General features: G+C 39.1%; 1 protein-coding gene across 7 annotated transcripts in view; it reads left to right on the forward strand.

The window, feature by feature from the left end:
- The window catches only part of Tnrc6b (trinucleotide repeat containing adaptor 6B), a 213842-nt gene that overhangs the window by 168919 nt on the left and 17919 nt on the right, over positions 1–27004 (forward strand). For all 7 annotated transcript variants that reach the window (XM_051189425.1, XM_051189418.1, XM_051189421.1 and 4 more), the window contains 9 exons: positions 364–522; positions 4211–4386; positions 7018–7092; positions 7868–7913; positions 9274–9410; positions 14744–14869; positions 18857–18988; positions 19205–19300; positions 19427–19619. In XM_051189425.1, coding sequence (XP_051045382.1) covers positions 364–522; positions 4211–4386; positions 7018–7092; positions 7868–7913; positions 9274–9410; positions 14744–14869; positions 18857–18988; positions 19205–19300; positions 19427–19619 — 1140 coding nt within the window. The remainder of the gene's footprint in view (positions 1–363; positions 523–4210; positions 4387–7017; positions 7093–7867; positions 7914–9273; positions 9411–14743; positions 14870–18856; positions 18989–19204; positions 19301–19426; positions 19620–27004) is intronic.

Consider the following 27004-nt stretch of genomic DNA (forward strand, 5'->3'; position numbering starts at 1 on the left):
ATATATAATGTTCATTTTATGGGCCCAGTATTTGTCTAACCTGTTCCCTCTGGTAGATACTTAAATTTCACTTTACCCACACTTGATATGACCTACCTCCTTCTAATAGTTAAAATACTTTCAATTTTTGTACATATAATTTCATCACTTTACTGCATATGTCTAGGGTAAAATTCCTTGGCAGTAGAATTACTGGGTCAGAAGTCTTCTACATTGGACCTTTGAAAAGTCACCTTGCCAGATAACCTTTTCGAAGGTTGAATTTGTTTCTGCCAAATTAATATGACTGTGTCATCCCCCTTTACTTCCACTGGATATTAAGTTTTCAATGGATCCTTAGAGATACATTTTTTTTTCCCCCAGTCTGGAGCAAAAGCACACCACCTGCTCCAGATAATGGAACTTCAGCCTGGGGTGAGCCAAATGAAAGTAGTCCTGGGTGGGGTGAAATGGATGATTCAGGAGCATCGGCCACCGGCTGGGGAAATACACCTGCCAGCGCTCCCAATGCCATGAAACCCAGTAAGTGGACTTGGTTTTTAATTTGAGGAATTCCTTGTTAATTAGAAAATAAGGCGCTTTGGTGAGGGTTGTTTTATTTAAAGTGCAATTCATAACCTGAAACATTAAGTAGAAGTAAATGGTAGTGAGTGTAGCTGGCATATGTTCAGATGTTTACCCGTGACCTAAAAGTTATTTAGATTACTGATTTAAAAACAAATGAATGGCCAACCATGGTGTCACACACCTTTAATCCTAACACCAGGAAGGCTGAAACATACAGGTTGGTTTCTGTGAGTTCAAGGCCAGCCTAATCTATGTAGTAAGTCCCAGAACAGCTAGGACTCATGGTGAGACGCTGTCTCAAAAAATAAAACATAACAAAGTAAAAGAAACAAATGCAGGCTCATCAAGCACTTGTCATCATATGTTACTGAGTTTGTTCCCCAAATCTGCATTGTAGAGGAGAACAGCTTGAGCAAGTTGTTCTTTGACTACATCCATGCACATGAATGTAGGAAAAAGAAACACTAGATTTAGTATCTATGAAGAACTGTAATTTGAATAGTGTGCATTTTTACCCAGAAATACAAATATGTTCATTGTAACTACTTTATTTCTCCTCCTTTTTTTCATATAATTAAAACATTATTTCTCAGTTATCTACTCATATAAGAAAATTTTATGTGTGTGAGGGGTTGTTTGATTGTTTTTTTATTTGTTTGTTTTGATTTTGTGGGATTTTTTATTGTTTTTGTCTAACAAAGATGTCTAAGTTCTTAAATGAAGAATAAGCTACATTTGATGTAATTGACTACCTATTTGTAGTCTCTGTAATGCACAAACTATTATTTGCTTAGATTGAGAATTTAGTATCAGATGCACATTTCTACTTCACTAACTTACATCTCTCTTTCCTTCTTAAGCAGACTTTTAAGGGTTAAGTTTTTTGGTTAGACCAGGCAGTGGTGGTGCACACCTTTAATCCCAGCACTTGGGAGCAGAGGCAGATGGATCAAAGTGAATTCCAAGACAGCTGGGACTGTTATGTAGAGAAACCCTGTCTGAAAAAAAAAAAGTTTTTTTGTTTTTTTTTTTTTTTGGGGGGGGGGGTAAATGATGAAATTTATGGAATTCTCAAAACTTTAGATAAGAAAAAGGATTACTTATATCCCATGATATTCAGAACTTTGTGAGGAATATATTAGATTTAATCTAGAAGTCACAACCATGCCTATGGGGCTTTGTTACATTTTAAAAATCTTCATCCACTCCTTCACTTCATAGACTTCTGGAGTTTTCTGAAGTCCTTATTCTCATGATTTCCATTGTGAAGTCAGTTGTGTTATCCTGAGAAGTAGGATCTAATTAACTTGAAATTGATCCAGATTGCTAAAGAGGCCTGACACAGATTGTTTAGCAGGACTCTAGGCTTTTCATGGGCCTTTTTCAGCTTCAGAATCATCTTTCCATCAAAAATCCATCATTTTCCCTCCTGTGCTCTGTAATATGTTTCATTGGTCAAGGTCATTGGTAGTTGTAGCTCGTGTCCTTTCTCTGTGTGATTTGAATATCCAATGTTCACAGGAAGGAATAAATCATTTAGCTGATAACTGGGGAGGTATGATCTTTCATGCCCAAAAATGCCTTGATATTGAGTCTGTGATTAAAATCAGATACTTAATCAGACGTGTAGTGGCACACACCTCTAATCCCAGCATTTGGGAGGCAGAAACAAGCAGAGGTCAGCCTGGTCTACAATGTGAGTTCCAGGATAGCCAGGGATACACAGAGAAATCCTCAACAAAATCAGATGCTTTTCTGTTGTGTATTAATTCAGGGCTGAGTGCTAGGCAAGTGCACTGCCACTGAGTTTGTAGCCTCAGACCTACTCTTGAGAGAGGAGTGGGAGAGAGGAAGGAGAGGAAAGAGAGGGGGTTAGTTGGAAGTCAGAGGACAGTTTTTTGGAGTTGATTCTCTTTTTTTAAAGCACCTTTAACCACCACAGGGCTGTCTTACTGACAGCCCTCCACCCCCTTTAAATTTTTAATTTCTTGTGTCAAGGTCTTTTTATGTTGCTCAACCTGGCCTGGAACTCAGAGCTCCTGGGTGCTGGAATTAAAGGTGTGATGTCACCATGCCTTGCCTTCCAGTCCCTTTTTTATGGGAAACATTTGTTAAACGTTAAGCTCTTCTCTCTGAAAGTATTGGTCACTTAGCTTCACATTTCTTTTAACTTCTATTATTACTTATTTTATGTGTACAGGTGTTTTGCCTGCATGTATGTCTGTGCATCACATGCATTCAGTGCCCTCAGAGGCATTGGATCCCTGGGACTGGAGTTATAGACATTGTGAGCTGCAATGTGGGTATTGGGAACTGAAACTGGATCATCTGAAATAGCAGTCAGTGCCATCTCTCCCAACCCATTTTTATAAAGAGATCAGTATGATATACACACACACACACACACATACACACACACACACACACACACACCACACACACACACACACACACACACACACACACACACGGTTTTAAATTCCTATTGTTTGTCAGCACAGTAGGTGATATAAATCCTAATCTTATACAATATACATATAATGCAGGTTATATAAAATTGTAATCCCTCATACCATCTGGCTGTCAATACTTTGAGTAACAGACCTCCCTATTGCTTTTCTGCCAGAAAGTCCCTTTATTCGGCTAGGATGAAGTCCATGGGAGAGTTGTGGCGGTCACTTGGACCTGCTATAGAATGGGATGCCACAGTTAGAAGAGCAAGCCCTGTTCTGTACAAGTGGGAAATTATTTGGCTGTGATAGGCTTGGTCTCAAGGATAGCAGCTGTCACTGGAAGTAGTACAGAGAAGAACCATTTCCCAGCTCCCCACTCCATCTGAAGAAGGCAAATCCAGCTCTCTACAATAGTTTTGAAGGAAAATGAATGTTTCCTTACAAGCTTCATATTACCAATATTTGTTTAAAGAGTATGTTAGTAGAACAGACTGTCCAGTGCTCACCCCCAGCTGTCCCATCTTCTTTTTCCTCTCGCATTCTGTCTTCTAAATTTTCTCATTTCTTACTGAAGCCACATCTAGGATTCTCCTTAGCTGATGCATTTCAAGTATGTTTATGAACCTAATAAACTTCAGTTTTTCATGGCCTTGTGTTTTTTATTCCCATTCATATTTTAACCTCACCCCAAACAAGGTAGACAGTTGTTTTTTTGGCTATACCTGCTCATTAAGAGAAACCAGTTTCTTCTCAATGAAATGTGAAATGTATATTCACTCTCCCACACATACACACTTTTTGCTGATAGTGTAGGATTGTTTGGGATATTGTCTGAAGTAGTCCATGGTAGTCTTAAACTCCTGGTAATCCTCCTGCCTCAGCTTCCCAAGTGGTAGGATTACAAGTATGCACCACCACCCAGTTCTGAAATTTCTTACAATAGTGATGTGTTCTTTTTAGTTCTGAAATTGCTGTCCGCTTGGTTCCAGGAAGAACCATTGAAGCAATCAAAAGATCTTGATTGTATGGTCTTTTGTCTGCTCTCTTTAAGTGTAATCCATTCATTTACCTTACCATGTAGCTAGAGCAGACAGAACTGCAAAGATAATAAAATGTTGCATTGACAAGGAATGTCTCTGGTTTTGTTACATGTACTTAGTGCAAAGAACTGATTCACTCTTTCCTTAAAGATTCTAAATCTATGCAAGACGGCTGGGGGGAGAGTGACGGACCGGTCACAGGAACTCGCCATCCTAGCTGGGAAGAAGAGGATGATGGAGGAGTCTGGAATACCACCAGCTCTCAGGGAAGCACTTCCTCCCACAACTCAGCCAGCTGGGGACAAGGAGGAAAGAAACAAATGAAGGTAGTGCTTCAGATATGCTTCAGCTTGCTTATTCAGTCCTAGAAGGTAGAATTGAGAATTTGCATATGGAGGGAACGAGGCAGCTAGAATCACTGAGATCCTAAGGGACAAGTCTTTCTTCCTTCCTCCCTCCCTCCCTCCTTTCCTTCCTTTCTTTCTTCTTTTTAATATACGGTTTCTCTGTGTAACTTTGGAGCCTGTCCTGGAACTCACTCTGTAGATCAGGCTAGCTTCGTACTTACATAAATCCGCCTGCCTCTGCCTCCCGAGTGCTGGGATTAAAGACATGTACCACCATTGCCTGGCAGTATTTTCTCATAAATTAATAACTGTATCCCTTGTTTCTCTTCATTTTCCTATCCCATAACCTTGAAATCCTGAATTATAGAAGTGGCACTGTCGGTAAAATATAATTGGTAAGGTGGAAGTAGTTCAGTTTTGGTTTCCATGTTATAATTTGTTTTAAGTTTCTGAGGCCTACTTTTAAAATTCCTTATGCTTTTGAGTTTGAAAACAAAGAATTCCTATGAGGAAATCACTGTGAAAATGTAGAAAAGAAACCAAAGGAAGTTAATACTGGCTTTCCAGTGGTAATCAATGGGTCTTGATTTTACCTGATTCATCCCAAGGCCCAGGGCCCTTCTTCCAGTAAAATGAAAGCCAACCCAGTTTTTAGTGCTGCCATAACTAAATGCTGTCCTCACATCCTGTGCTAGGCTGTGCCTTCCAGATACACCTTCCCCCTTTTCTTATAATAACCAAGTTTCCTCTTAGATTATCATGATTTTATTATTTACCTTACAGTCCTGAGGATCCCAGAGCCCTGTGAATGCTAGCTAAGCACTCCACTGTAGTTTTTGCATAGGGCCCTGGTATTTCATCTATAGCCATGATCTTTGCACCTCAATAACTGTCTTGACAGGTGCTTCTTTTCACTCTAGCTTTCTCTTTTACACACACACACACACACACACACACACACACACACACACACGTACACACAGAGGCGAGAGAGAGAATAAGGAGCACACACCCATATGTCTAATTTCACCCTGAAACCCCTGCTCCCCTGTGAAATGCTTCCTAGCCAATATCTCCCAGGCTTCAGATCCCCATACAGTCTAATGAGACCTTCAGGTAGTCTTCACCCCTTGGCCGGGAGCTGTGGGTTTCAGTACCCTGACTTTCTTTATAACATGGAGCAGTTGGTTCCTGTCAGAGACATTGGTTCTTCCTGGGCTTCTCTTCCCTACGGACTTGACTTTCCTTATTCTAGTCACTAAAGAAATTGCACTTGCTGCTCAATATCTTGGTACTCTCATGGTGTCTGCTCTGCTTTGGCAGTCTTTTTGGTTGGCTACAAATTAGCAGTGGATCCAGAAAGATCCTAATAGAATCCTCCTACTCAGGTGGCAACCGAGATTTAATTAGGAGTTGAGTGTTCCTACTCTGTTTGGGGGGGGGGGTGTTAATGTGATAACATACACATAAATGTAAAAATTGTCTTCTTAACCTTTTTTTAGTTTTGGTTTTTTGAGACACGGTTTTCTCTGTATTGCTTTGGAGGCTGTCCTGGAACTTGCTCTGTAGACCAGACTGGCCTCGAACTCACAGAAATCTGCCTGCCTCTACCTCCCGAGTGCTGGGATTAAAGGTGTGTGCCACCAACGTCCGGCATCTTAACCATTTTTAAGTATGCAGTTCAGTAGCATTAAGTATGTTCACACACAATTGTGTTCTTAAAGCTGAAAGCTCTGTACTAGTAAACTCATTCTCTGCTTCCTTCGGGACTTTTTTTTATATCTTAACTAAATATAAGTATCCCATTACCTTTAAAAAAAATACGTCTTGAGCCAGGCGTGGTGGCACACATCTATAATCAGAGTCCTTGAAGACAGAGGCTGGAGGATGGGGAGTTCAAGGTTATCTTAGGTTATATAGACTTTGAGGACATCCTGTCTCAATAACAACAACAATAGTAACAATTATGATATATCATATATAACACATGGAGTTTTTACCTATAGGATACACAGCTGCACAAAGCCCAACCCCTTTCCATAAATCCCTGCCTCCACAAGAGTGGGAATGGAGCAGATGGAGATACCAGAGCATCCTAAGAGTCATGGACCTATTCTGCTGTCTTTTCTCTGGAGGGCAAGTGTAGTGTCTTCATCCAGGCCTCTTTCCCACTGAGATGAGAACCAGTGATCTTATGCTCTGAACCAGATGAAGAGCTCCCTGGATGTGTTCTACTTTGCTTCCACAGAGAGTGATATCTAGTGAAGCAGGCTCCTTCCTACATAGCACTCACCAGTAGCAGTTCTTTCCCTAATAGAATCCTCCTGGGGTCACAGGTAGCATGCACAAGTTAACATTTACACAATCTGTTACTGACTTTTTTCCATGTAAAAAGTAGAACCTCCTTTTCCAGTTTACTGTGATGAGTAGGAGTAGAAGCATAGCTGAACTTAGGGCTTTTTAACCATTAAAATAACAGGTAAGATATCAAAATGACAAGCTATTAGGTTCAGAAAAGTTAATTCTCAGCTCTGCATTGTCAGTGTAGTTTGTTGCTTGGGGGGACTGTGATAAGCTCTGTGATTGAGATTATGTATTTCATTTTCGTAGTGCTCACTAAAAGGAGGAAATAGTGATTCATGGATGAATCCTCTTGCCAAACAGTTTTCAAATATGGGATTGCTGGTAAGTTTTATTTTTCTCATGTGTAAACATCCCAAATTTCAGGCTTAGTACAAATTTAAGAACCACTGCCATGTACAGTATAAAAATACAGATTTAAATACAGGCTAATCAATGTTCTTGGCCCTTAGAGCTAAGCAATATTATTTTCTATTATATTAAGGGATATATATTAGCATTAAAAATGAATTGTTTTTGTGTCCTTTTCCTTGGAAAGGTGAGGACAAAAGAGACATTAAATTGGCATTTGTACCAGTGTTTTTTAATCATTGTTTTAAAAAAGAAAACAACTGTAAAAACTATGGTGGGATTCATTATCTAGAGAATGATTTATGCAGAATCTCTAATTTAACTCTAGGGAATGCTGTTGGGACATCCAGTCCTGGTTGCCAAAAGACTAATGATTTAGTTTGGTTACACAGTTCAAGATTTGATGACTTGGCAAGTCACAAGAAAAACTTGTCATCATTTGGCTACCATGTGTGGAATTTGATCCTGAACACTTAAGAATGAGTTTATTTCTCCAAGCAGCTGTTGAATTAATACTGAGGTTACTTACACGTGGAATTCAATGTTAGTCATTTAATTAAGCAAGGATGGCCATCAAATTGTGATAGCAAAAATGTTACAGTCTTCACTCCAGTTTAAAGTTCACTGCAGATGGTCTTGTGAGAAGTGCTTGTGGTAAGATGTGGCTTTCACATGAAAAATGGTACCTCTTCTCCAACTGAAAATGTGTATAATTGTTTCTCACTTGTGTTTGCTTTGTTTTGTTCAGAGTCAAACAGAAGATAACCCAAACAGCAAAATGGATTTGTCTGTAGGTATGTATCAGTCCACAAATAGTATTGGGGTCATGGCCATGACAGACTCTTGGGATCTCCTGCCCTGCTTGAGTTGAGGCAATCAAATCAGTAGAAATGCTTTTTCTCTGTATAAGATTTCATGCAAGACACAGTATAGGGGTTGAAAATTCAAATAACTGAAGAGCCAGGAAAGAATGTAAAGGAAGATTGTGTGCCAGGTGAACTGGTTAACTGTGAAAAGGTGTCTGCCTCAAAAGCCAGCCTTGTTCATCCAGAGGTAGTTTTTGCGTGAAAAATACAAGTGTGACTGGACCCTGCCTTATTAGTATTCAGATTGGTTTTTTCACTCTGTTTTTTGTTTTGTTTGTTTTATTTTTTTCTGAGACAAGGTTTCTCTGTGTTTCCCTGGCTGTCCTGGAACTTACTCTGTATACCAGGCTGGCCTCAATCTCAGAGGCAAGTGCCTCTGCTTCTCAAGTGCTGGGATTAAAGACATGCTACCAGCATCTGGCTCAGGTTTTTTTTTTTTTTTAAGTACTGAAAGCTAAATTCAGATTTTTAAAATTTGTCTGTGGTACTGCTAGCTAGACTAGACCCTTAAGTTGATGTTCTATACCCAAGGGCATTTTATCATTGATATACTTCTCCATTGTTACTAGGGCAGATGGAGGGACAGCCCTTCATCTGTGGGAATTTTCCCAGTAATGCTGCTGCTCACCCCAGGGAACATAAAAAGAACCAAACTAAGAGTAATAAAAAACAATCCTGGGTAGCAGTGGTAAATAGTATTTGAGCTATAACGCAATGATGTTGTCATATAACAGAATTATATCTGAGAAAGAGAGAAGGAAACAGTCATTGCACATGCAGACCTGGCTGAGCAGGCACTGTTGACATGATCAGATGTGTTAAATTCTTAAGCTTTGAATTTTAGGGCAACAGGTGTGCCTCTGTGGTCTTTATATTCACCTTAAGTGTTTTAAAACTCCAACTGTGTATCTAGCTGGTGCTAGTAAGGAAAAAAAACAAACTTCTCTGAAAACATTTGACTTCATAAGTAAGATGTATACATCCAACACATCAATTGTGATCTAAATATTGTTTAGTCAGTTTTGCCTCAAGGCACTCCTTCAGTCTTTTATGGTAGATTGGCTGTAGCAGGTGTGTATTAATTTCTAAAAATGGGACCATATGTACTCCAGGGACAGAACAAGCCCTGAACTAATGAGAACTCTGCTGGTCTCATTTTGAGAGAGGGAGGATTTGTCCCTAGGACCCCAGAGAGCAGGTGGGCCAGGTCACATGTGGCTCTTGATTTTTTTTTTTTTTTCTTTTTTTGAGACATTGACTCTTCAAGCTTTTATTTATGTCCTTTCAGATAAGAAATTTGATGTGGACAAGCGAACAATGAATCTCGGGGATTTTAATGATATCATGAGGAAGGATCGACCTGGGTTCCGTCCACCTAATTCCAAAGACTTGGGAACCGCAGACAGTGGGCCTTACTTTGAGAAGGTGAGTTGCACGCTTTAAGTTATGTGTTCTTACTTGTCTTCTGATAGCCAGTTCTAGAGAAAGCATAAACTTACTGAACTCAGCAAGTAGAACATAAATGTCACCTGCATTAATGTGGCAACGTGAAAATAGCTGATGTCAGTGAACAAGAGCCATCTGTCTTTACTGTTTTTGTGATGGAGCTCTAAGTTTTGAGATACTCATGGAGTTTGGGGGAGGTCATGGACACCGAGAGATAAGCTTACTCTGCACTCTTGATCCTGCTGTTGTGCCAGTGACAAGATGAAATCTGAGCTTCGTGCAAACACTTGTATCTCCTCTGAGCTTGGAGTTGGTCTGGAAAAGCTTTCCATCTTTCCCACTTCCATGTGTTTAGGTAATTGGTACATTCTTCAAATTCTCACTCCTTATTGAATCAAGTAAGTTTTACTCGTTCTGATTTTTAACATTTCTATTGAAGTTATTCCTTGATTCAGAATACTGTTTTATAGTGCTCCTAGTTCCCATAAGACATTTAAAACCAAAACATGGAGATCTGGACCCATAGCATTGTTTCCAGTCTAGGTGACACCATATTCACAGGAAAGTTGCCTGGCTTCTGCTTCAGGAGCCATACTGCTGGAGTAATAAGTATTAGTTTCATAAAAACAAAGTGTCTGGCAACCCTTGTCCTAGTGTAGTGGGCCAACTGGATTACTAACTTAGAGAAAGGGAAGTCTCTGTGAAGGAGGATGACAGATAATGTTGGGCAAAGTGTGATGATTATTATCAGATCCAAATTTCTTCCTGGGTTATTGCTAATCCACTCTTTGTTTATTCCTAGTGTGTCTCTCTTTCCCTTCTTGCATTCTGTTGCTTCACTAACCAACACTCATTGTGATTGGCTAACTCCTACTACCTTTCAGCTGACTTTGCCTTTCTCCAATCAAGATGGGTGCCTTGGGGATGAGGCTCCCTGCTCTCCCTTCTCCCCTTCTCCCAGCTACAAGCTGTCTCCCTCTGGTTCCACACTACCCAACGTCAGCCTTGGAGCAATCGGCACAGGGCTCAACCCCCAAAACTTCGCTGCTAGACAAGTAAGGAGGCCTCTCAGAGTTGTAATTGCTTGGCTGTGGCCTCACCTTGGCCCTGGTCTTCAGTTTATTGCATCATTTGTCTGTCTTGGGAAACTTGTTGATTACTGAATGCACAGAATGATACTAAATGTAGGTTTTACATCTTTTAGCCCATAGAACCCATTTCTCTTCGTGTTTTTCAACATGGATTTATTTGTTTCTTTTATATCTTCATTTTTGGTTATAACTAATTTAGGAAAATATGAATGAGACTCTATAGGTACCTTGTATAATCTAGTGATACATTTGCCACTTTTTAATATTATATGTTTGGCTGGAGAGGTGGCATAGCAGTTAAGAGCACTTGCTGTTCTTGTAGAGGATCTGGGTTTTGTTCCCAGCACCCATATGGCAGCTCACAACCTCCTATAATTCCTGTTCCAGGGGAGACACCTTCTTTTAGCTTCTGCACTCACCAGGCATACACATGATGCACAGACACACATGCAGGCAAATACTCATACATAAAATAAAAAATATATTTAAAAGCTATTAGACTATATAATAAATAATATTCCTGGGGTCTCTTGGGTAGTATATCTACTAACCAAACATTAGTAGCACAACTAGTAAGATTGAGTAAATATTTGGGGGACTCAGTGGTTAAGGGCATTGACTGCTCTTCCAGAGGACCAAGGTTCAATTCCCAGCACCTACATGGCCACACACAACTGTCTGTAACTCCAAAATTTGACAGCTTCACACAAACATACATTCAGGCAAAACACCAATGCACATAAAATAAAAATAAATGTTTTAAAAAGTAAATATTTGAAGGTTACAGCATCTTTTTAAAAAAATCTAGCTCTTGGGATTGGGGATCTGACTATCATCTTTAGAATTTAAACCACAGTGGCTGGGTAGTATCGTAGCACACATTTAATCCCAGTACTTGAGAGGCAGAGGCAGGTAGATCTCTGAGTTCCAGGACAGCCAAGGCTACACAGAGAAACCCTGTCTCCAAATAAATAAATAAATAAATAAATAAATAAATAAATAAATAAATAAAAAATTAAAGGACATAGAGAGGGAGAACCTTAATAGTCTAAGGGCCACACAGTAGCATCAGAACTGGCAGGGCCCAGGTGATGATTGGGACTCACTCTCATAGGCTGCCAGGGTCTATTGTAGTTTATAGAGAAAACCAGGAATCTGAGGCCACCAGTGCTGTTATAGCAACATCTCCCAACAGTGATTTCATACTTGCCACTGTGCCTTTCATCTCAGGATGAGCCCAAGAATATAAATTATACAATGTATGGCTTGATCCATTTTGTTTCATGTGATGACTTTTACATGAACATTAAAATCTAAGGCAAAGCAGGACCATAGTCAAGTTGTGCACAGCCTGTCCTATGCAGATTTAAAGTAGATTGTGCTGTGTCCATGTATCCATATTACTTATCTCTGGATTGGGGGGGGATCATAGACTGCTTTTCTATAGCCTTTAGTCCCAGTGTTATCTGTTGTTTGCTTGCTTATTTTATAGTTACTAAAGGGGATGTCTATATATAGTTTACTTGGCCAGAGATAAACAATGCTTTGAGGATGCTTGTTTTATATTGAGGTATAGAAAACATAAAATACAAATGTGGTTCAGGGCTCAAATAAATACTTAATGCTATTAGTAGGGAAACTCAGGTTTAATAGACCAGCCACCAGGTTGGTATTGAACTTAAAAACAAAGTAACCCATCGTCTTAAGTGGATTATTGCAAAGTCCATCAGTATCTGGTGGTATATATGTCCAAATACAGTTCTGTTTTGCTTTCCTACGAGTTTGTTAATTTACTTCATAATTAAACAATAAAACTTAAACCAGGCATGGTCGCATTCTTTTAATCCCAATACTTGGGAAGCCAAGGCAGAAGGATCAGGAGGCAGGAGTTTGAAGCCAGCTTGGGCTATAGTATAAGATTCTGTCTCTAATAATATTTTTCCTAAATCATAGAGCATTTCATTCAGTTTGCTAGTTTTATTTTAAATTATATAAGTTTCTGAATTAAGCTCTGGGTTGAGGCAAATAACCTCAGTAATTAGGAGGACATAGACACAGGTCATCTTAGAACTTCCATATGTACCAGAAAAGCTTGACCAGTACTCAGATAAACCACCATTGCATGTATTCAGCCTTTGAATTACTGTCTTAATTCCTAGATTTACTGTTTTTGAAGGCTATGCATATTTGTTTATCCTCAGCAAATCCCTGAAAATCAGCAAATCTGAGCCAAGAAATGAGCTAAAATACCATATTTAAGATAGCAGGAAACCATTTTTATAAACCACTATTGGCTTGCTTGTACCCACTTCAAAAGAAGTGGCTTCAGACATCCTTCAGTTTTGGCAAGAAGTGAGAATCTTATAAAAGGAAAGGCTGAAAATTAAATTTAAAATGACTCAGGCTTGGCTTGGTGACTCTCACCTTTAACCCCCACACTGGGGAGACAGTGGTAGGCAGATCTCTGAGTTTGAGACCAGCCTAGTCTACAGAAGGAGTTCTAGAAAAGCCAGAGCTACACGAAGGAACGAATAAATGAATGGCCAGAATAAACAAACAAACAAATAAAATGACTTTAAACTGGGTGCAGTGATATGAGTTAAGCAACCCTTGGGAAAATAAAATTTGTGGTCGATCTTTGACCTTTGTATGATATATACAGATTTTAAATGCCATTTCTACTTTATGTTTGTAATCATTTTTAGTTTTAGTGCTTTTTAAGTTCCTTTACTTGCCTGTAGCACTCTCTTAATCTAATTTTGAATCATTGAAACCATCATAGTATCTTTAGTATTATGGAACTTAAAGCTGCTACTTTAATTCTTTAAGATTATCTTATCCCTGTGCTAAACTGAAAATAATGACCTCACTTTACAAATGCATTATTAGCTATCTTTTCTGAAGTTATTAAGTGGAGTGTTTTCAAATGAGTGATTGGAGGGTCTTGGATATTTGCAAATGATTTGTGCATCCTATTGACCAAGCCTTTATGAAATTGTGAGTGTGCCAAAAGGATTAAACTGGTACAGAAAAAGAAAAAAGAAAATGACTGTGTTGTGGTGGTTTTAGTAGACATCATGAGAGAGTTCCAGTGTTTTGTTAGCACAGAGGGAAATTCATTTTTCTTTGTTTTTGGAACAAGGAAGGAGACTTTGGGTAAGATACCCTTAGTGAGCCCTTTAACTCAGGCCTTGAACAGTATAAGAGTACATGATGTAGAGACTCTCAGGAGGCCAGGTGTGATGGATGGTGCATGCCTCACTGCCAGCCTGAGCTGCTTGGTAAAACACTGTTGGGATGGGGAGTGAAGGGCAATCCTCAGACAGAAGAAACAGTGGCAAGTCATTAAATGCAGTTTCTTTCTTGAAGAACTTTCCTTAGCTAGAAACAAATCAGAAAGGCAGTGCTCTGAGAGCCCAGCTTCCCCTGCTTTCCTTGGAAGATTAGAAAGGAGCTCAGTAAAGTGGTTCATTAGGAATCATGGAATTGAGCTCTTTTTTTTTTTTTTTTTTTAATTAGGCTGATATTTATTTGTTTTTGAAGGAAAATTTACCGGTGAGTAATGTTTATTTCCATGACCTAGAATGATACTGAATATAGCTTTTTCTTATCTTGATGTTAGATTGATGAGCATTTAGCATGTAGCAAAGAAAGCCAACAGATTCAGGACAGGGAAGTGTGCTCAGAGGGGGTAGGGTCCCTGTGGATGAATAGCTGTGATTGGTTAAACCAACTGATTGAGGGAAGTGTTACTGTACAACTGATACTTGGTTATAGTGTTGTATATTTTTACCCAGGTGCCTTCTAAGATGAATGTCAGATTATAAAGTTTGAGAATTAAATTTAAACCCAGACTTTTGTGGTGGAACACACCTGTAATAGCAACACTTAGGAGGCTCACCTCAGCTTTGAGCCCAGGCTGACTATAGAGTTAGACCCTATCTCAAAAAATTAGTCTTGAAGTTTTCAGCCACAAAGAATGTAGTGCTTCTTCTAAATTTGACTCAATTTAAAATTTGAGTCACCTGTGGCGAACTTTAGGCCTGTGACTCAGTTTTCAGTAACTGTCTTCCAACAAGAAGATCCCCTCAGTTCTAAAATGAATGTTATCATTCCATGGACTAGAGATCTTGATTCTTCTTAGAAATAGAAACTAGAACTGCTGCTTGACTGGTTTCTTGAACTGACAGAAAGTCCTAACTGGTACTGTTCCCTCTGCAGGGTGGCAATCACGGTTTGTTTGGAAACAGCACAGCACAATCGAGAGGCCTGCACACTCCAGTGCAGCCACTGAGTTCTTCTCCTGGTCTCCGGGCACAAGTGCCTCCCCAGTTTATCTCCCCCCAGGTAAGCTGGAGTTAGAGAACATGGAATTAGTGGGCCATTGTTACTGCCTGGTTGGTGTGCATGAAAGGAACAGCTGGACATTTGGCAAATCCAGATGCCAAGTACAATATTGTTGGTACAGAATATCAGCGCCGCCCCCCCCTTTTTTAATTGGATCATGCATACAAAGTAGGTGCTTTGCAACTACTAATTGTCTAATACTGTATTGGTTTTGTTTTTGTTCCTAATTAAAAACAGCTTATAGCCAGGAGGTGTTGGCTCACTCCTTTAATCCCAGCATGCATGTGGGAGATAGAGGCAGGCAGATCTTAGTGAGTTCAAGGCCAGCCTGGTCTGAAGTGATTTCCAGAACAGTTACACAGAAAAATCCTGTCTCAAAAAAACAAAAAACAGTTTATAAATTCTGAGGTGACTGTGTTCAGAAACAGATTGTCCTCAGGGATTTGCCTGAAGATAAACAGAATTATGAGATTTTTTTTTTCTGTAGACCTCTAAGGAGCTATATGCTAAAATACTGACTTCCTACTCAGAGAGCCCTAGAGCTGGTGAAAAGGCCAGTCTGATGGGACTGTGCAGAAGCAGCAGTTAGTGTGACAAATGTCATAGATGGTCGGCAAAGTTTGGGGTCCAGATGGTGCTTCACCTGATTAAATGTTCCTAGCATCACTAGCAATGACATTTAAACTGAACCTTGAAGACTTAAAGTTCAAAATTCTAGGTTTAGCCACATTAAAGGGACCTTCTCAGCCACAGAACCCTCATGCCAGTACAATGATAGCTGGAGTTGGTGTGTGGAGGAAAGGCAGTTGGTTTGAATGATTAGTGTGCACAGGTTAATTATTAGAGAGAAATACATGCATTCCTCAGTGGGATGGGAAAAAACTAGACAAGGAATCAGGGACAGAATATGGCTTAACTATGCTTGCATTGCTCTGGAGTTTTGTGGGGGTTTTTTGTTTGGTTGGTTGGTTTTTGGGGTTTTTGTTTTGTTTTTGAGACAGGGTCTCACTATAACCCTGGCTGGCTTTAGAATCATGAAGATCTTCCTGCCTCTGCTTCCCCGGTGCTGGAATTAAAAGCATGTTCCATCATACCTTGGCAGTGTTAGAAACCATTATTAGTGAATGTTTCATTAGATATATTTACCTTAATTTACTTAACACTCTTGCCCTTGAATATTTGTTTCTAAAATTTTACTATAATAAGTAATCTTAAGAGAAATTCTTATACAAAATCCTTCATTCATATTAGTTTCATTCTATGTAGTGCAGATTGTCCTTGATCTCATGATCCTCCTGCCTTAACCTTCGTTGTGCTATGATCACAGGCATGGACCTATATTACTTCTAAATTTAGTTGTCTAGAATGCAGGTTTTTGAGAGTTTGTTAAGCAGAGACACTGAAAGCTAACATTTAACATTTATTACAAGTCTAGGAATGTTCAGTGGTAGGAAGTTCACATAGCATGTGTGAGGTGCTATTATGTTCTTTTCCCAGCATTGCCAGGAAGAAAAGAATTGTTATAGTCTTTGTTTCTACAGTTTCCCTCCATCACTGGGGTATTCAGAAAGTAGCATTCTGGTGGCTTTTGATGTGCCTTTACATTTCTGCAATTTTGCACCTGCAATGCATTGTTAAAAGCCATATTGATTTTAGGGCAATCTTCACTTTCACCAGCCCAGCTGGAGACTGAGGGCTTTTAAGCCAGCTTAATTAACTCCCCACAATGGGATATACAAGCCTGCACATTAATTACTTTGCATCCTAGGTTTGAGCAGCAATATTTTCTAAGAGCATAGTAGTGGTGATGCTTTCTGGTACTTTTATAATTCTTAGAAGACATGGTATCTGCAGCCTGTAGAGGCAAGAGTAAATAGCAAGACCTCCTGAGTATAACTTGTAAAGTCTAAAACTTAAAGGGCATGTGCAGTGGTGCAATGTAAATATAATAAAGCCTTATGTTGGTGTGCTTTTCTATATCAGACCATCTTTAAATAGTGTTTTATTTGGCCCTTTTTTATTTTAGGCAATGAAGTCATATGGTATATATACAAAGCCAGGCAGTGATGGCATGTGCCTTTAATCCCAGCACTCAGGCAGATGGAGGCAGACGGAACTCTGAGTTCAAGGATAGCCTGGTCTGTATCTAAAGTTCCAGGATGGCCAGGGCTACACAAACTCTGTCTTGGGAGAAAACAAAAGAAAGTATATACAATATGTATATGAAGTATATGGGGAAATTGTAGAAAGTGTGTTCCACATACTTGTTATATGACTGGGGTGGAAAACAGACCCCACAGGCATAGTATGATCATACTGTGCTGTGAATTCAGCAGTTCAAAGACAGATCAAGTAAGTTTTTAAGTTGGGTAGCACTCAGCATCACCGGTGCCTCATAGAGGATGGAGAGAAAGTAAACAACCTCACAGTAGAATTAGTTGGGTAACCATGTGTGGCTGAGATCATGGGAAAAAAATGAGTTGATGCGCTGGATATTTCTAGACTAGAGAGTGTTAAAGAAAAAAATAGTCATGCATTCTTAAGGATATTCAGGGGTGGTGATTTGAAATTAATAGGGGACTACCAAGTGTGGTAGCATATGCCTTTAATTCCAGCACTCAGGGGGCAGAGGCAGGCAGATCTTCAAAATGGCCTACATAGTGAGTTCCAGGACAGCCAGGGCTGTGAGTGATAATTTGAAAGTGGCAACAGGACAAGGTAGGACAAGAGAAAACCTCTGTTGACAGCTTAGTAAGTAGTGGGCTCTTTTCAAGCTGATCAGTTTCAGGCTGGGCAAAAGTTCTGCTTGCATCCTAGATTTTTCTCAGCTCTACCTAGCTGGTTCTGCGTTTTCATCCATGGCCCCATGGGGCAGCAGAGTACTAACAAGTAGACAAAAATTATTTGAAAATAACTTGGTGAATGACTCTTATTTAGAATAATGGCTCATTTAATAAGCACTTATAAAGTATCTACATACATATAATGCATTAATAAAAATTAGCTATTTTCATGGGTTCAGTATTATGTTGTGAGGCTGGAGCTAGGACTATGGCTCTGTGATAGCATGCTTATCTGTCACTGATTCAGGCCTTGGGTTTGTTTTTCATCACTACAAAAGCAAAAAGAACTCTGGGAAGGAAACATTTAAAATACTGTTAGTTCTGATTGGTAGGGAGCTTAAGTTGAATAGAGAGTTAGGATGTGATCACTAGAGAAACAGACCTGAGGTTGTGTTAGAGAAAGTCTAGCTTTGAGCACAGTGCTTAGGGGTGGCCATATCTACTTGGTGTTAGACTATACGTAGAAAATTATTTTCTGTTCTTGGTTCTGCATTGAGAAATGGATAGAGGTAAAAGAAGTAGGTGTGTTAGCTTGAGGGTAAGAGACTGAAGAACCATTCTGTGACATAAGACTGGATACTTATAAAGTAAGTATCTGCTTCCCAAGGAGTTGTGACAACAAGGCATGTACTGCCTTGCCCCATTAATTCTGAGTAAGCTCTTAGCCCCTGCGTTGTGTAGAGAGGTTTGAGGGTTGTTTTCTGTGGCCCAACTGACCAAGGATACATGTATAGAAGCCTTTAATCCCAACACTCAGGAGGCAGAGGCAGGTGAGCCACCCCCAGGTTCTTTTAAGCATTTATTAGCTCAAAACAGTTTAGCACATTTTGTTATATAGCAAATTCCCAATACTAATTTCTCAATTAAAGAAAAGCCTTATTGTCATTGATGATTTTTTTTCTTTTTTCTTTTTTTTTTTTTTCCTGATTTAAATTTTCATCATTTTTACTGCAGGAAATTATAAAGTCTTAAGTGAGTATTGAAAGGTTTTTAGCAGCCTCACAGCCCAGAGATAGAGAACCATTGTTAACACTGTGTAGTATTCTGCAGAGAGTTTTCAAGAAAATAACAGTGCTTTAGAGCTATCAAATCTTCACAGGGCAACAACGACAAATAAGGATTTTTTCCTCTGTCTTCTGGCTAGGTTTCTGCCTCAATGCTCAAGCAGTTCCCCAACAGTGGCCTGAATCCAGGTCTCTTTAATGTGGGGCCCCAGTTATCTCCTCAACAAATTGCCATGCTGAGCCAGCTTCCACAGATTCCCCAGTTTCAGTTGGTAAGTAACATGTTTTGCTCCTGTTGCTAAAAATGTTTTTGCAATGTTTTCCTTCTGTCACTTTATGTTCAAACTTTTATCCAGATGATTAATTATGATTAAAACTTAATATTCCGTTGGCCTGAAGGTATCCTTAATTATAGACTGGGAACTTGGTTATGGGTGCTCTGCATGTAGACACTCCTTGTCAGTCTTAGGAAGCTTATTGTTTTGTAGGCATGTCAGCTTCTCCTGCAACAGCAGCAACAGCAGCAGTTGCTACAGAACCAGAGAAAGATTTCTCAAGCAGTACGCCAGCAACAAGAACAGCAGGTATGTTGATGGGGAGGTCCCCTAGTGCTCTGGGTGAGGAACACCTTTGACTTGAAGCTACTTTGGGATACTGGCTTATGTGTCCATTTCTCTTGGGTCCTTCCTTAATGGATGCTGAACCTGCAGCTGGCAAGGATGGTGAGTGTTCTCCAGCAGCAGCAACAGCAACAGCAGCAGCAGCAACGGCAGCCTAGCATGAAGCATTCACCATCTCATCCTGTTGGACCTAAGCCACATTTGGACAACATGGTACCCAACGCACTGAATGTGGGGCTCCCAGACCTTCAGACCAAAGGGCCAATCCCTGGATATGGTTCTGGTATGTTCTGTGTTGTGGAAAGTACTTAGTATAAAAATCTACCTATCCAATCCTGTAGTAGCAGGTGACTTTGCATTACTCTACCTTTGCTTTTTTTTTTTTTTTTTTTTTTTTTTTTTTTTTTAAATGTTATTTTCTTTTAAAAAAAAAAAAATTTTTTTTTTTTTGAAGCCAGGTGTTAGTGGTGCAAATCTTTAATCCCAGCACTCAGGAGGTAGAGGCAGGGAGATCTCTGTGGGTTTGAGGCCAGCCTGGTCTACAGAGTGAGTTCCAGGATAGCCAGGGCTACACAATGTTGATGGGGGATTTATTTATTTATTTTTTTTTTGAGATTTATTTTTATGTGTTTTGCTTGCATGTCTGTCTACTACACATGTGCAATGCTAGAAAAGGGTGTTGGATCCCTTGGAACTAGTGTTATAGGTGGTTGTTAGCTGTCCCATGGGTGCTGGCAATCAAACTCTGTTCCTCTGGTAGGGCTCTTAACTGCTGAGCCATCTCTCCAGCCCCCCTCTGTTTTTATAGTAGATAATGGTATGATGTAATCCCAGCACTGAGACATGAAGACATTCCTTGGTACTCAGTGAATACCTAGTGTAACATAATCTGTGAACTCCAAGCCAATGACAGACCCTATCATTTAAAAAAAAAAAAAAAAAAAGTGGTTATCTCCTGAGGAACATACCAAATTGACACACACACACACACCCCCCATGCATGCATGTTGGCACACACATGAACATCTATATAATCATACATGGAATTCACACACAAACATATATAAGCCAATTAAGTATTTATATATCCTCAGCATGCTGCCCATGGCAGAGGTTGTGTCTATGAAAACATGTACAAGTTTTTAAGTTTCACTTCACTGATATGGCAGTTTTTTAAAAGGTGGGGTATGGCACAAATAAGGCTAATTTTTGACATTGAGAATTTCATTTCTTTAGAGATGGACAACATGCAGTAAGCAGGGTTCATTCAGTGAGACAACACTGATTTAAAAAATAAAGTTAATGGCTGTGTATAGTGGCATATGCCTGTAAATCTCAGTGGTTGGGAAACTAAGCCAAGATTATTTTGAGTTCAAGGCCAGCCTGCACTCATGGCAAAGTGTTCGGGTTTTTGTTTGTTTTTTTAATGGCATTTAGAATTTATTTTGTTAAAGAAGATACCAATCTGTATAAAAAGGGGGGGAAAGTGAGGAGACCTGAAACCTGTTCCTGGACCAACCCCTGCCTGGACAGATAACTGCTTTCTGCCCTGACCTAGCTAGAGCTAGGAAGTAGTCTTTGACCCTGGGAGTCTCAGCTTTCACCAGCTGTCATCTTACAGGTGATCTGAGAACTGACTTAACTCAGAATGGCCTCTCTGAGACTACAAGTGGTAGAACAAATACTTAATAAGCATAAAGCCTGGCTTCTGTTCTCTGTTCTGGGAGGAAAAAATACCTTTCTTCCACTTGATGATGTAGTTGAGTCCCTTTCCTGCACTTGCCTTTCTACCATCTTCTCTGGGCTATGGAAAATCAAGGTGGCCAGTAGAGGGAGCCTCCCTTAATGACTTAAGAAAATACAGTGGTGACTTTGTTACTTTCTCAGTCCTGTTTTCTGTAAAGGGTGAGCTTGAGGGAAGAGGCCAGTTACTACGGATTTGAAGGTACTTCTGACTGTAAACTTCAGACACAGCCTATGAACACAAAACAGGATACCTTGTCTATAGTCAGACTTTTTTTTTCTGAGCCGTTAGCTCACAAATAATGACACAGAGACTTAATATTAATTATGGAAGTTTGGCTTTTAGCTTATACTTTTTCCAACTAGCCCTTATAACTTAATTAACCTCCTTCTATTAATCTACATTTTGCCATGTGCATGGTTACCTCTCCTCTGTACCATATATCTGACTTGCTCTGTGTCTCACTGATGTCTACATTCCTTCTCTTCTTCCTCTCCCAGAAATCATGCCTATCCTCTCATTCCTAGCTATTGGCCACTCAGCTCTTTATTAAACCAATCAGAAGGTACCTTGACAAAGACACATGGCAAGTTACAGGGTACAAAATATTACCCCACAATATTTCCCCCTTTATTTGTCTAAATAAAAAGGAAAGGTTTTAACTCTGACATAGTAAAAGTATATATAATAAGGGCAATTATCAGGTAAGAATACATTCACAATGTCCAGTCCATATGTATTTCTCAAATTCAGAGAAAGTATTCTATTACCTATCCTAGTGAGTCCGGAGTTTTATACCTAAACCACCTTCTATCATAACATGTATTACCAACCTAAAAATACCTTTTTGCACCTTAAAACATCTTCTTGGTAAACAACTTAAGCTTTTATGTTTCTCAACCTTATAAACTTTACTTCTCTTATGTAAGTTTCTTTTCTGAATTTGGTAATAAGGAAAAAAATATAACTGTCTATTCTTCAACCCCATCAGAGACCCAAGAAGAATATATTTCTGAGTAAACAGTAAGTGCAGAGAAAACAGCTCCCAAAACTATAAAAATGACAGAAATAGCTTGCTGCCTGGACAGTCACCCAAGGTTCCTCTACAATGTTGAGGCATCCATCTTTGGCCTACAGGCCTAGAATATCTGACAGATTTTTCTGTGAAGTAGAAATTTTGAAAGACTCTCCTACCTACCTGACATGGCAAAATTTGCAGTTCACCTTTTATGTTCTACTTGTCCAGTTTGGACAGCATACTTGTCAGCGGTCAAGGCAAAGGTAATTTCTTGCTCAGTGGCTAGCTTTGCCACATTGAAAGTAAACTCCATATGGAATATTTTTGATGCCTATCCTCTTTTTTTTGTTGTTGTTGTTGTAATTTTTTAAGTAGATTGGTGCTGCCGGGAGCATACCTATTTCACTGTCATGCAAACCTCATGTTATTAAAACATCTTAAATGCCACATTTTGTAGGTTTCTGAAGTGTTTGAAGATCACTCATCTGTCTAAAATAAATGTTTAACCTTGAAAACATACCTGACTACAAATTTTATTATGATAGATGACTAACTACTCACCTGTGTTTATTATCCTAGTTTGTAATAATAACTTTCAAGGCTAAAACTATACATTACATTTTTAAATAAACTATATAGGGCTGGGTAGTGGTGGTGCACACCCTTAATCCCAGCACTGGGGAGGCAGAGGCAGGTGGATCTCTGTGAGTTTGAAGCCAACCTGGTCTACAAACCTACACAAAGGAATCCTGTATTTGGGGGGGAAGGGGGAGAATAAATAAATAAGATAAATAAGCAAACTGCCAGATACAATTCCTTAAGCAAAAGTAATATAGATACAGATTTAGATATAGATATATATCAATGTAAAATATTTGAGATTAATAGTTATTTTGTAGCTCAAAAATATTCAGTATTAAGCTCACTCGGTGAGTTCAAGGCCTGGTCTACAGAGTTAGTTCCAGGACAGGCTCCAAAACAATACAGAGAAACCCTGTCTCAAAAAACCAAAAAAAAAAAAAAGAAAAGAAAAGAAAAGAAAAAGTATTCAATATTCTACCCTTTTAACCTATCATTACTATATTTCTCCTTTTCTTATCAGAAAGAAATCCTTGAATCCAACTTCCCTTGCTTAAGTTTCCTCCCTTAACATGACCAGTAACAATTTATAATCAGCCCCCCTAAACAATGACAAATATCCATAACCCACCAAATGACCAAAAACTACCCACCCACCTCTTGGGAATGCAGGTGTCTTATTCTTAAAATTCCTGTTGTCTGGGGTAGGCTAGGGGGCAACAGCACCTTTAGAAGACCCTGATAATGTTGAAATAATGGTCAAGTCCTGGGAGAGCTAGCTGTATCATTTGTTGTCCAGTCTCTGTGTAATAGGAAAGTTCAGGGCTTATCTGAAGTCATTGCTAGAGCAATCTTTGAAGCTGGACTTGTCTTCTTTTCTCCTTGTAAGAAAGGACAATAGTGTTGAGTATGTAGCGCAGTAGTAGAGTGATGTCTCTCACATGTACAAGACCCTGAGTTGGATCCCTAGAACCATGCAGGGGAAATAGGAGTAATAGTTCTCCAGGTTACACCCAGTCTGTGAGGGACAAGCATTTGGAAATCATAGATGTCTTTTTCATATATCAGTCAGCATTGTCCTCACTACTTGGCCAAATTCACCAAGTGCATGCCACTACTTGGGAAGAAAACTAACTTCCATAGCCTGATGCTTTTACATACATGAATAAAGAATCCATCAGGTGCCTTTAGTCCCAGCACTCAGGAGGCAGAGGCTAGCCTGGTCTACAGAGCTAGTTCCAGGACAAGCTCCAAAGTAACACAGAGAAACCCTGTCTTGAAAAACAAACAAACAAATAAATAAATAAATGAAAATAAAATGTATCAGGCATGGCTGGGATGTAGCTTAGTGGTAGAAGGTTTGCCTGCTCAAGGCTCTGATTCATCTTCAGTATCAAGAAGGAAAAAAGCAAGCAGCAAGCAAGACATGATTGTACACATAGCACCCAAGAGACAAGGATCTCAGCAAGTTGAAGACTATCCTGGTTTACATATCTTTCCAATTTCCAGGACATAGATAGACCCTATCTCCAAAAGCAAAGAAAAGGGAGGGAACAGGAGGAGAGGAGAAACTGTGGATGGTATGTAAAATCAATCAAACAAACAAAAATAGTGCATCGAGCAACATGTTACAGGTAAAACAAGCCTATAATTCCAGCATGTGAAACCCAGGAAGTAGAGCCAGAAGGATCAGAAATTTGAGGTCAGCCTGGGATACATGAGACCTAGGGTGTCTCTAAAACTAAATAAGAAAGGATTGTAGGTTTATCCAAGTGATGATCTTCATAACATTTTCAATATTTGCTTGTATACTAAGGTGATTTATATGTTGGTAATGATTCTCTTCATTTTTAATATCATGTACCTTTCTCATTTATTTAAACAGAATTTTTTTCATTATTTTGTGTATAAGGGTGTTTTGCCTGAATGTATATCTGTGCACCACACCATATGCTTCTACCACCTTTGGAAACCAAAAGAAAATACCAGGTCCCCTAGAACTAGAGTTATAGATGATTATAGCCACCATATGGGTACTGAGAATTAAACCCAGGTCTTCTGCAAGAGCAGCCAGTTCTCCTAGCTGAGCCATTGCTTCAGGCCTAAACATAAAAATTTTATCACAGTGTCTTATCCAGAAATTATGTTATTGTGGTTATTTTGCTTGGTTCCTAGTTGTTTATAAATACTAAAGAACAGAGTTCAGTAGGCAAAATCACATTTACATTTACTAAAATTTTGTGGTTTGGATTCTCTTTCTGTTAACTGTTTTTGGGGATAGGATCTCACTAAACTCCCTATGTAGGAAGGCTGGTCTCAAATTCACAAAGATCTCTGCCTCCCAAGGTCTGGGATTAACAGTCTGTACAACGACACATGACCTATTTCTATTTCTTAAATAATATATGTGTTTTATGTCAAGCCTTGCTACTTAACCTGGAACTTGTTCCATAACCAACTGGCCTTGAACTTGTTCCTGCCTCAGTGTCAGAAATGTTGGCGTGCTATCACTATGCTTGGGTGCCAGCCTGCTCTGAGTAATATACTATTTTAATGTACAATTTTGCAAAAAATAAAAAAAGGATTTAAAACATAATATAGGGTTTGAGTTTTTATAAAAATATTAAATATTCAAGGTAACAATAAATAAAAATTGCTGGACATAATGGTTCATGCCTTTAATGCCAGCCTGGTCTACATAGGGAGCTCCAGGACAGCCAGGACTACATAAAGAATAAACAAACAAACAAAATTAATAACACAAATACTTCAGTTTTTCTAATGCTGAGTATATCAAATTATATACAGAATACTTTTTGTAAAAGAATGACAAGAATAATGTTTCTTAGTATGCCTTCATACTATATTTCTGTCTTTTGGTGTTTTTGTTTTGTTGTGGAATGTTTGTTTGAAATAGGGTTCTGAAACTTATTAAATAGATCAGGCTGGCCTTGAACTCACAGAAATCTGCCTGCTTCTGTCTCTTGAGTCCTGGGATGAAAGACATGCACCACCTCATTGTTTCTAAATAAGCCTCCTTTGTTGTATTTTCTAAAAGTTAAAAGTTGAATGACAAGCTTGCTATTGTGGCACCCACATGTCAACAAGAGACAGAGGCAGAAGAAAGATCAGAAGCTATATGAAATTGTTTCTCAAAAGATAGGGCTAATGAGCTGGAGAGATGGCTCAGCTGTTAAAGGCTAGTCTCACAACCAAAAAATAGGGCTAGTGAGATGGCTAAACAAGTACAGGCACTTCCCAACCCGAATTACTGTGTGATATACATGGCCAAAGGATATAACTGACTCCTATAATGTACCTTCTGACCACATCAAGCCAAAACACAATGAAAGAATGAATGAATGACAGTTGCTTAACTAATCCTCAGTTTTTTCTGTAAAAAAGAAATGATTTCTAATTCTCTGCTTTTAGCAAAAACTAAAAATACATCTAGTTGAATTTTCAGATAATAACCTGACTACAAATTGTGTTTCAGTGTCATGTGCCAGAGAGAAGGGCCTAGACCTGGAAAGGATAAGTGATGGTCTGACAAGACTCTGATTCCCATCTACTTATTTATGTGATTTTAAAAAATAGGAGACAGAACTCATTTACTACAAAAATATATTTCCAGTGGACATTGTGGCTTATGGCTGTAATCCTAGCACTAGAGCTTAAAGCCAGCCAAATCTACACAGCAGGACCTGTCTCAGAACAGCAACACCCCAAAAAACAGTGCCATCTAATTAGTTTCCTCCTTACATTTCAAAATAATCCTTTTCTTTTTTTTTTAATTTTTATTGTATTTGTTTATGGTTTTTCAAGACAGGGTTTCTCTGTGTAACAGTCTTGGCTGTCCTGGAACTCACTCTGTAGACCAGGCTGGTCAAACTCAGAGCTTCTGCCTTTGAAGTACTGGGATTAAAGGCATGCACCACCACACCTGGCTAGATTTATTTGATTTTATTTAAATATTTTATTTTTATTAGTATTAAACTTTATAATATTTACATAGTATACCTAGTAAAGAATAAAGCTGTATATAATGGAAATTATGAAAATAAAAGTAGTACCAACAAGATGGCTCAGTGAGTAGAAGAGCTGCCACAAAGCCTGACAACCTGGTTTTGATGAGAGTTCACAAGTAGATAGAGGTCACCAATGAAGTGCTCCTGAGTGCAGCCATTAGGGCATGGTCCACATCCTGGTGCCATCCTGGTACTGTATGACAGCAAGAAGAGTCTTTACCAGCCAGTTGCATGTCTTAGCATACCAGACAAGCACTGCTGGGTGGACTACATGCAGTCCTCAATTTGTTTGCACTAAG

Source organism: Phodopus roborovskii, unplaced genomic scaffold, assembly GCF_943737965.1.
Source record: "Phodopus roborovskii unplaced genomic scaffold, PHOROB, whole genome shotgun sequence".
NCBI classification, from domain to species: domain Eukaryota; kingdom Metazoa; phylum Chordata; class Mammalia; order Rodentia; family Cricetidae; genus Phodopus; species Phodopus roborovskii.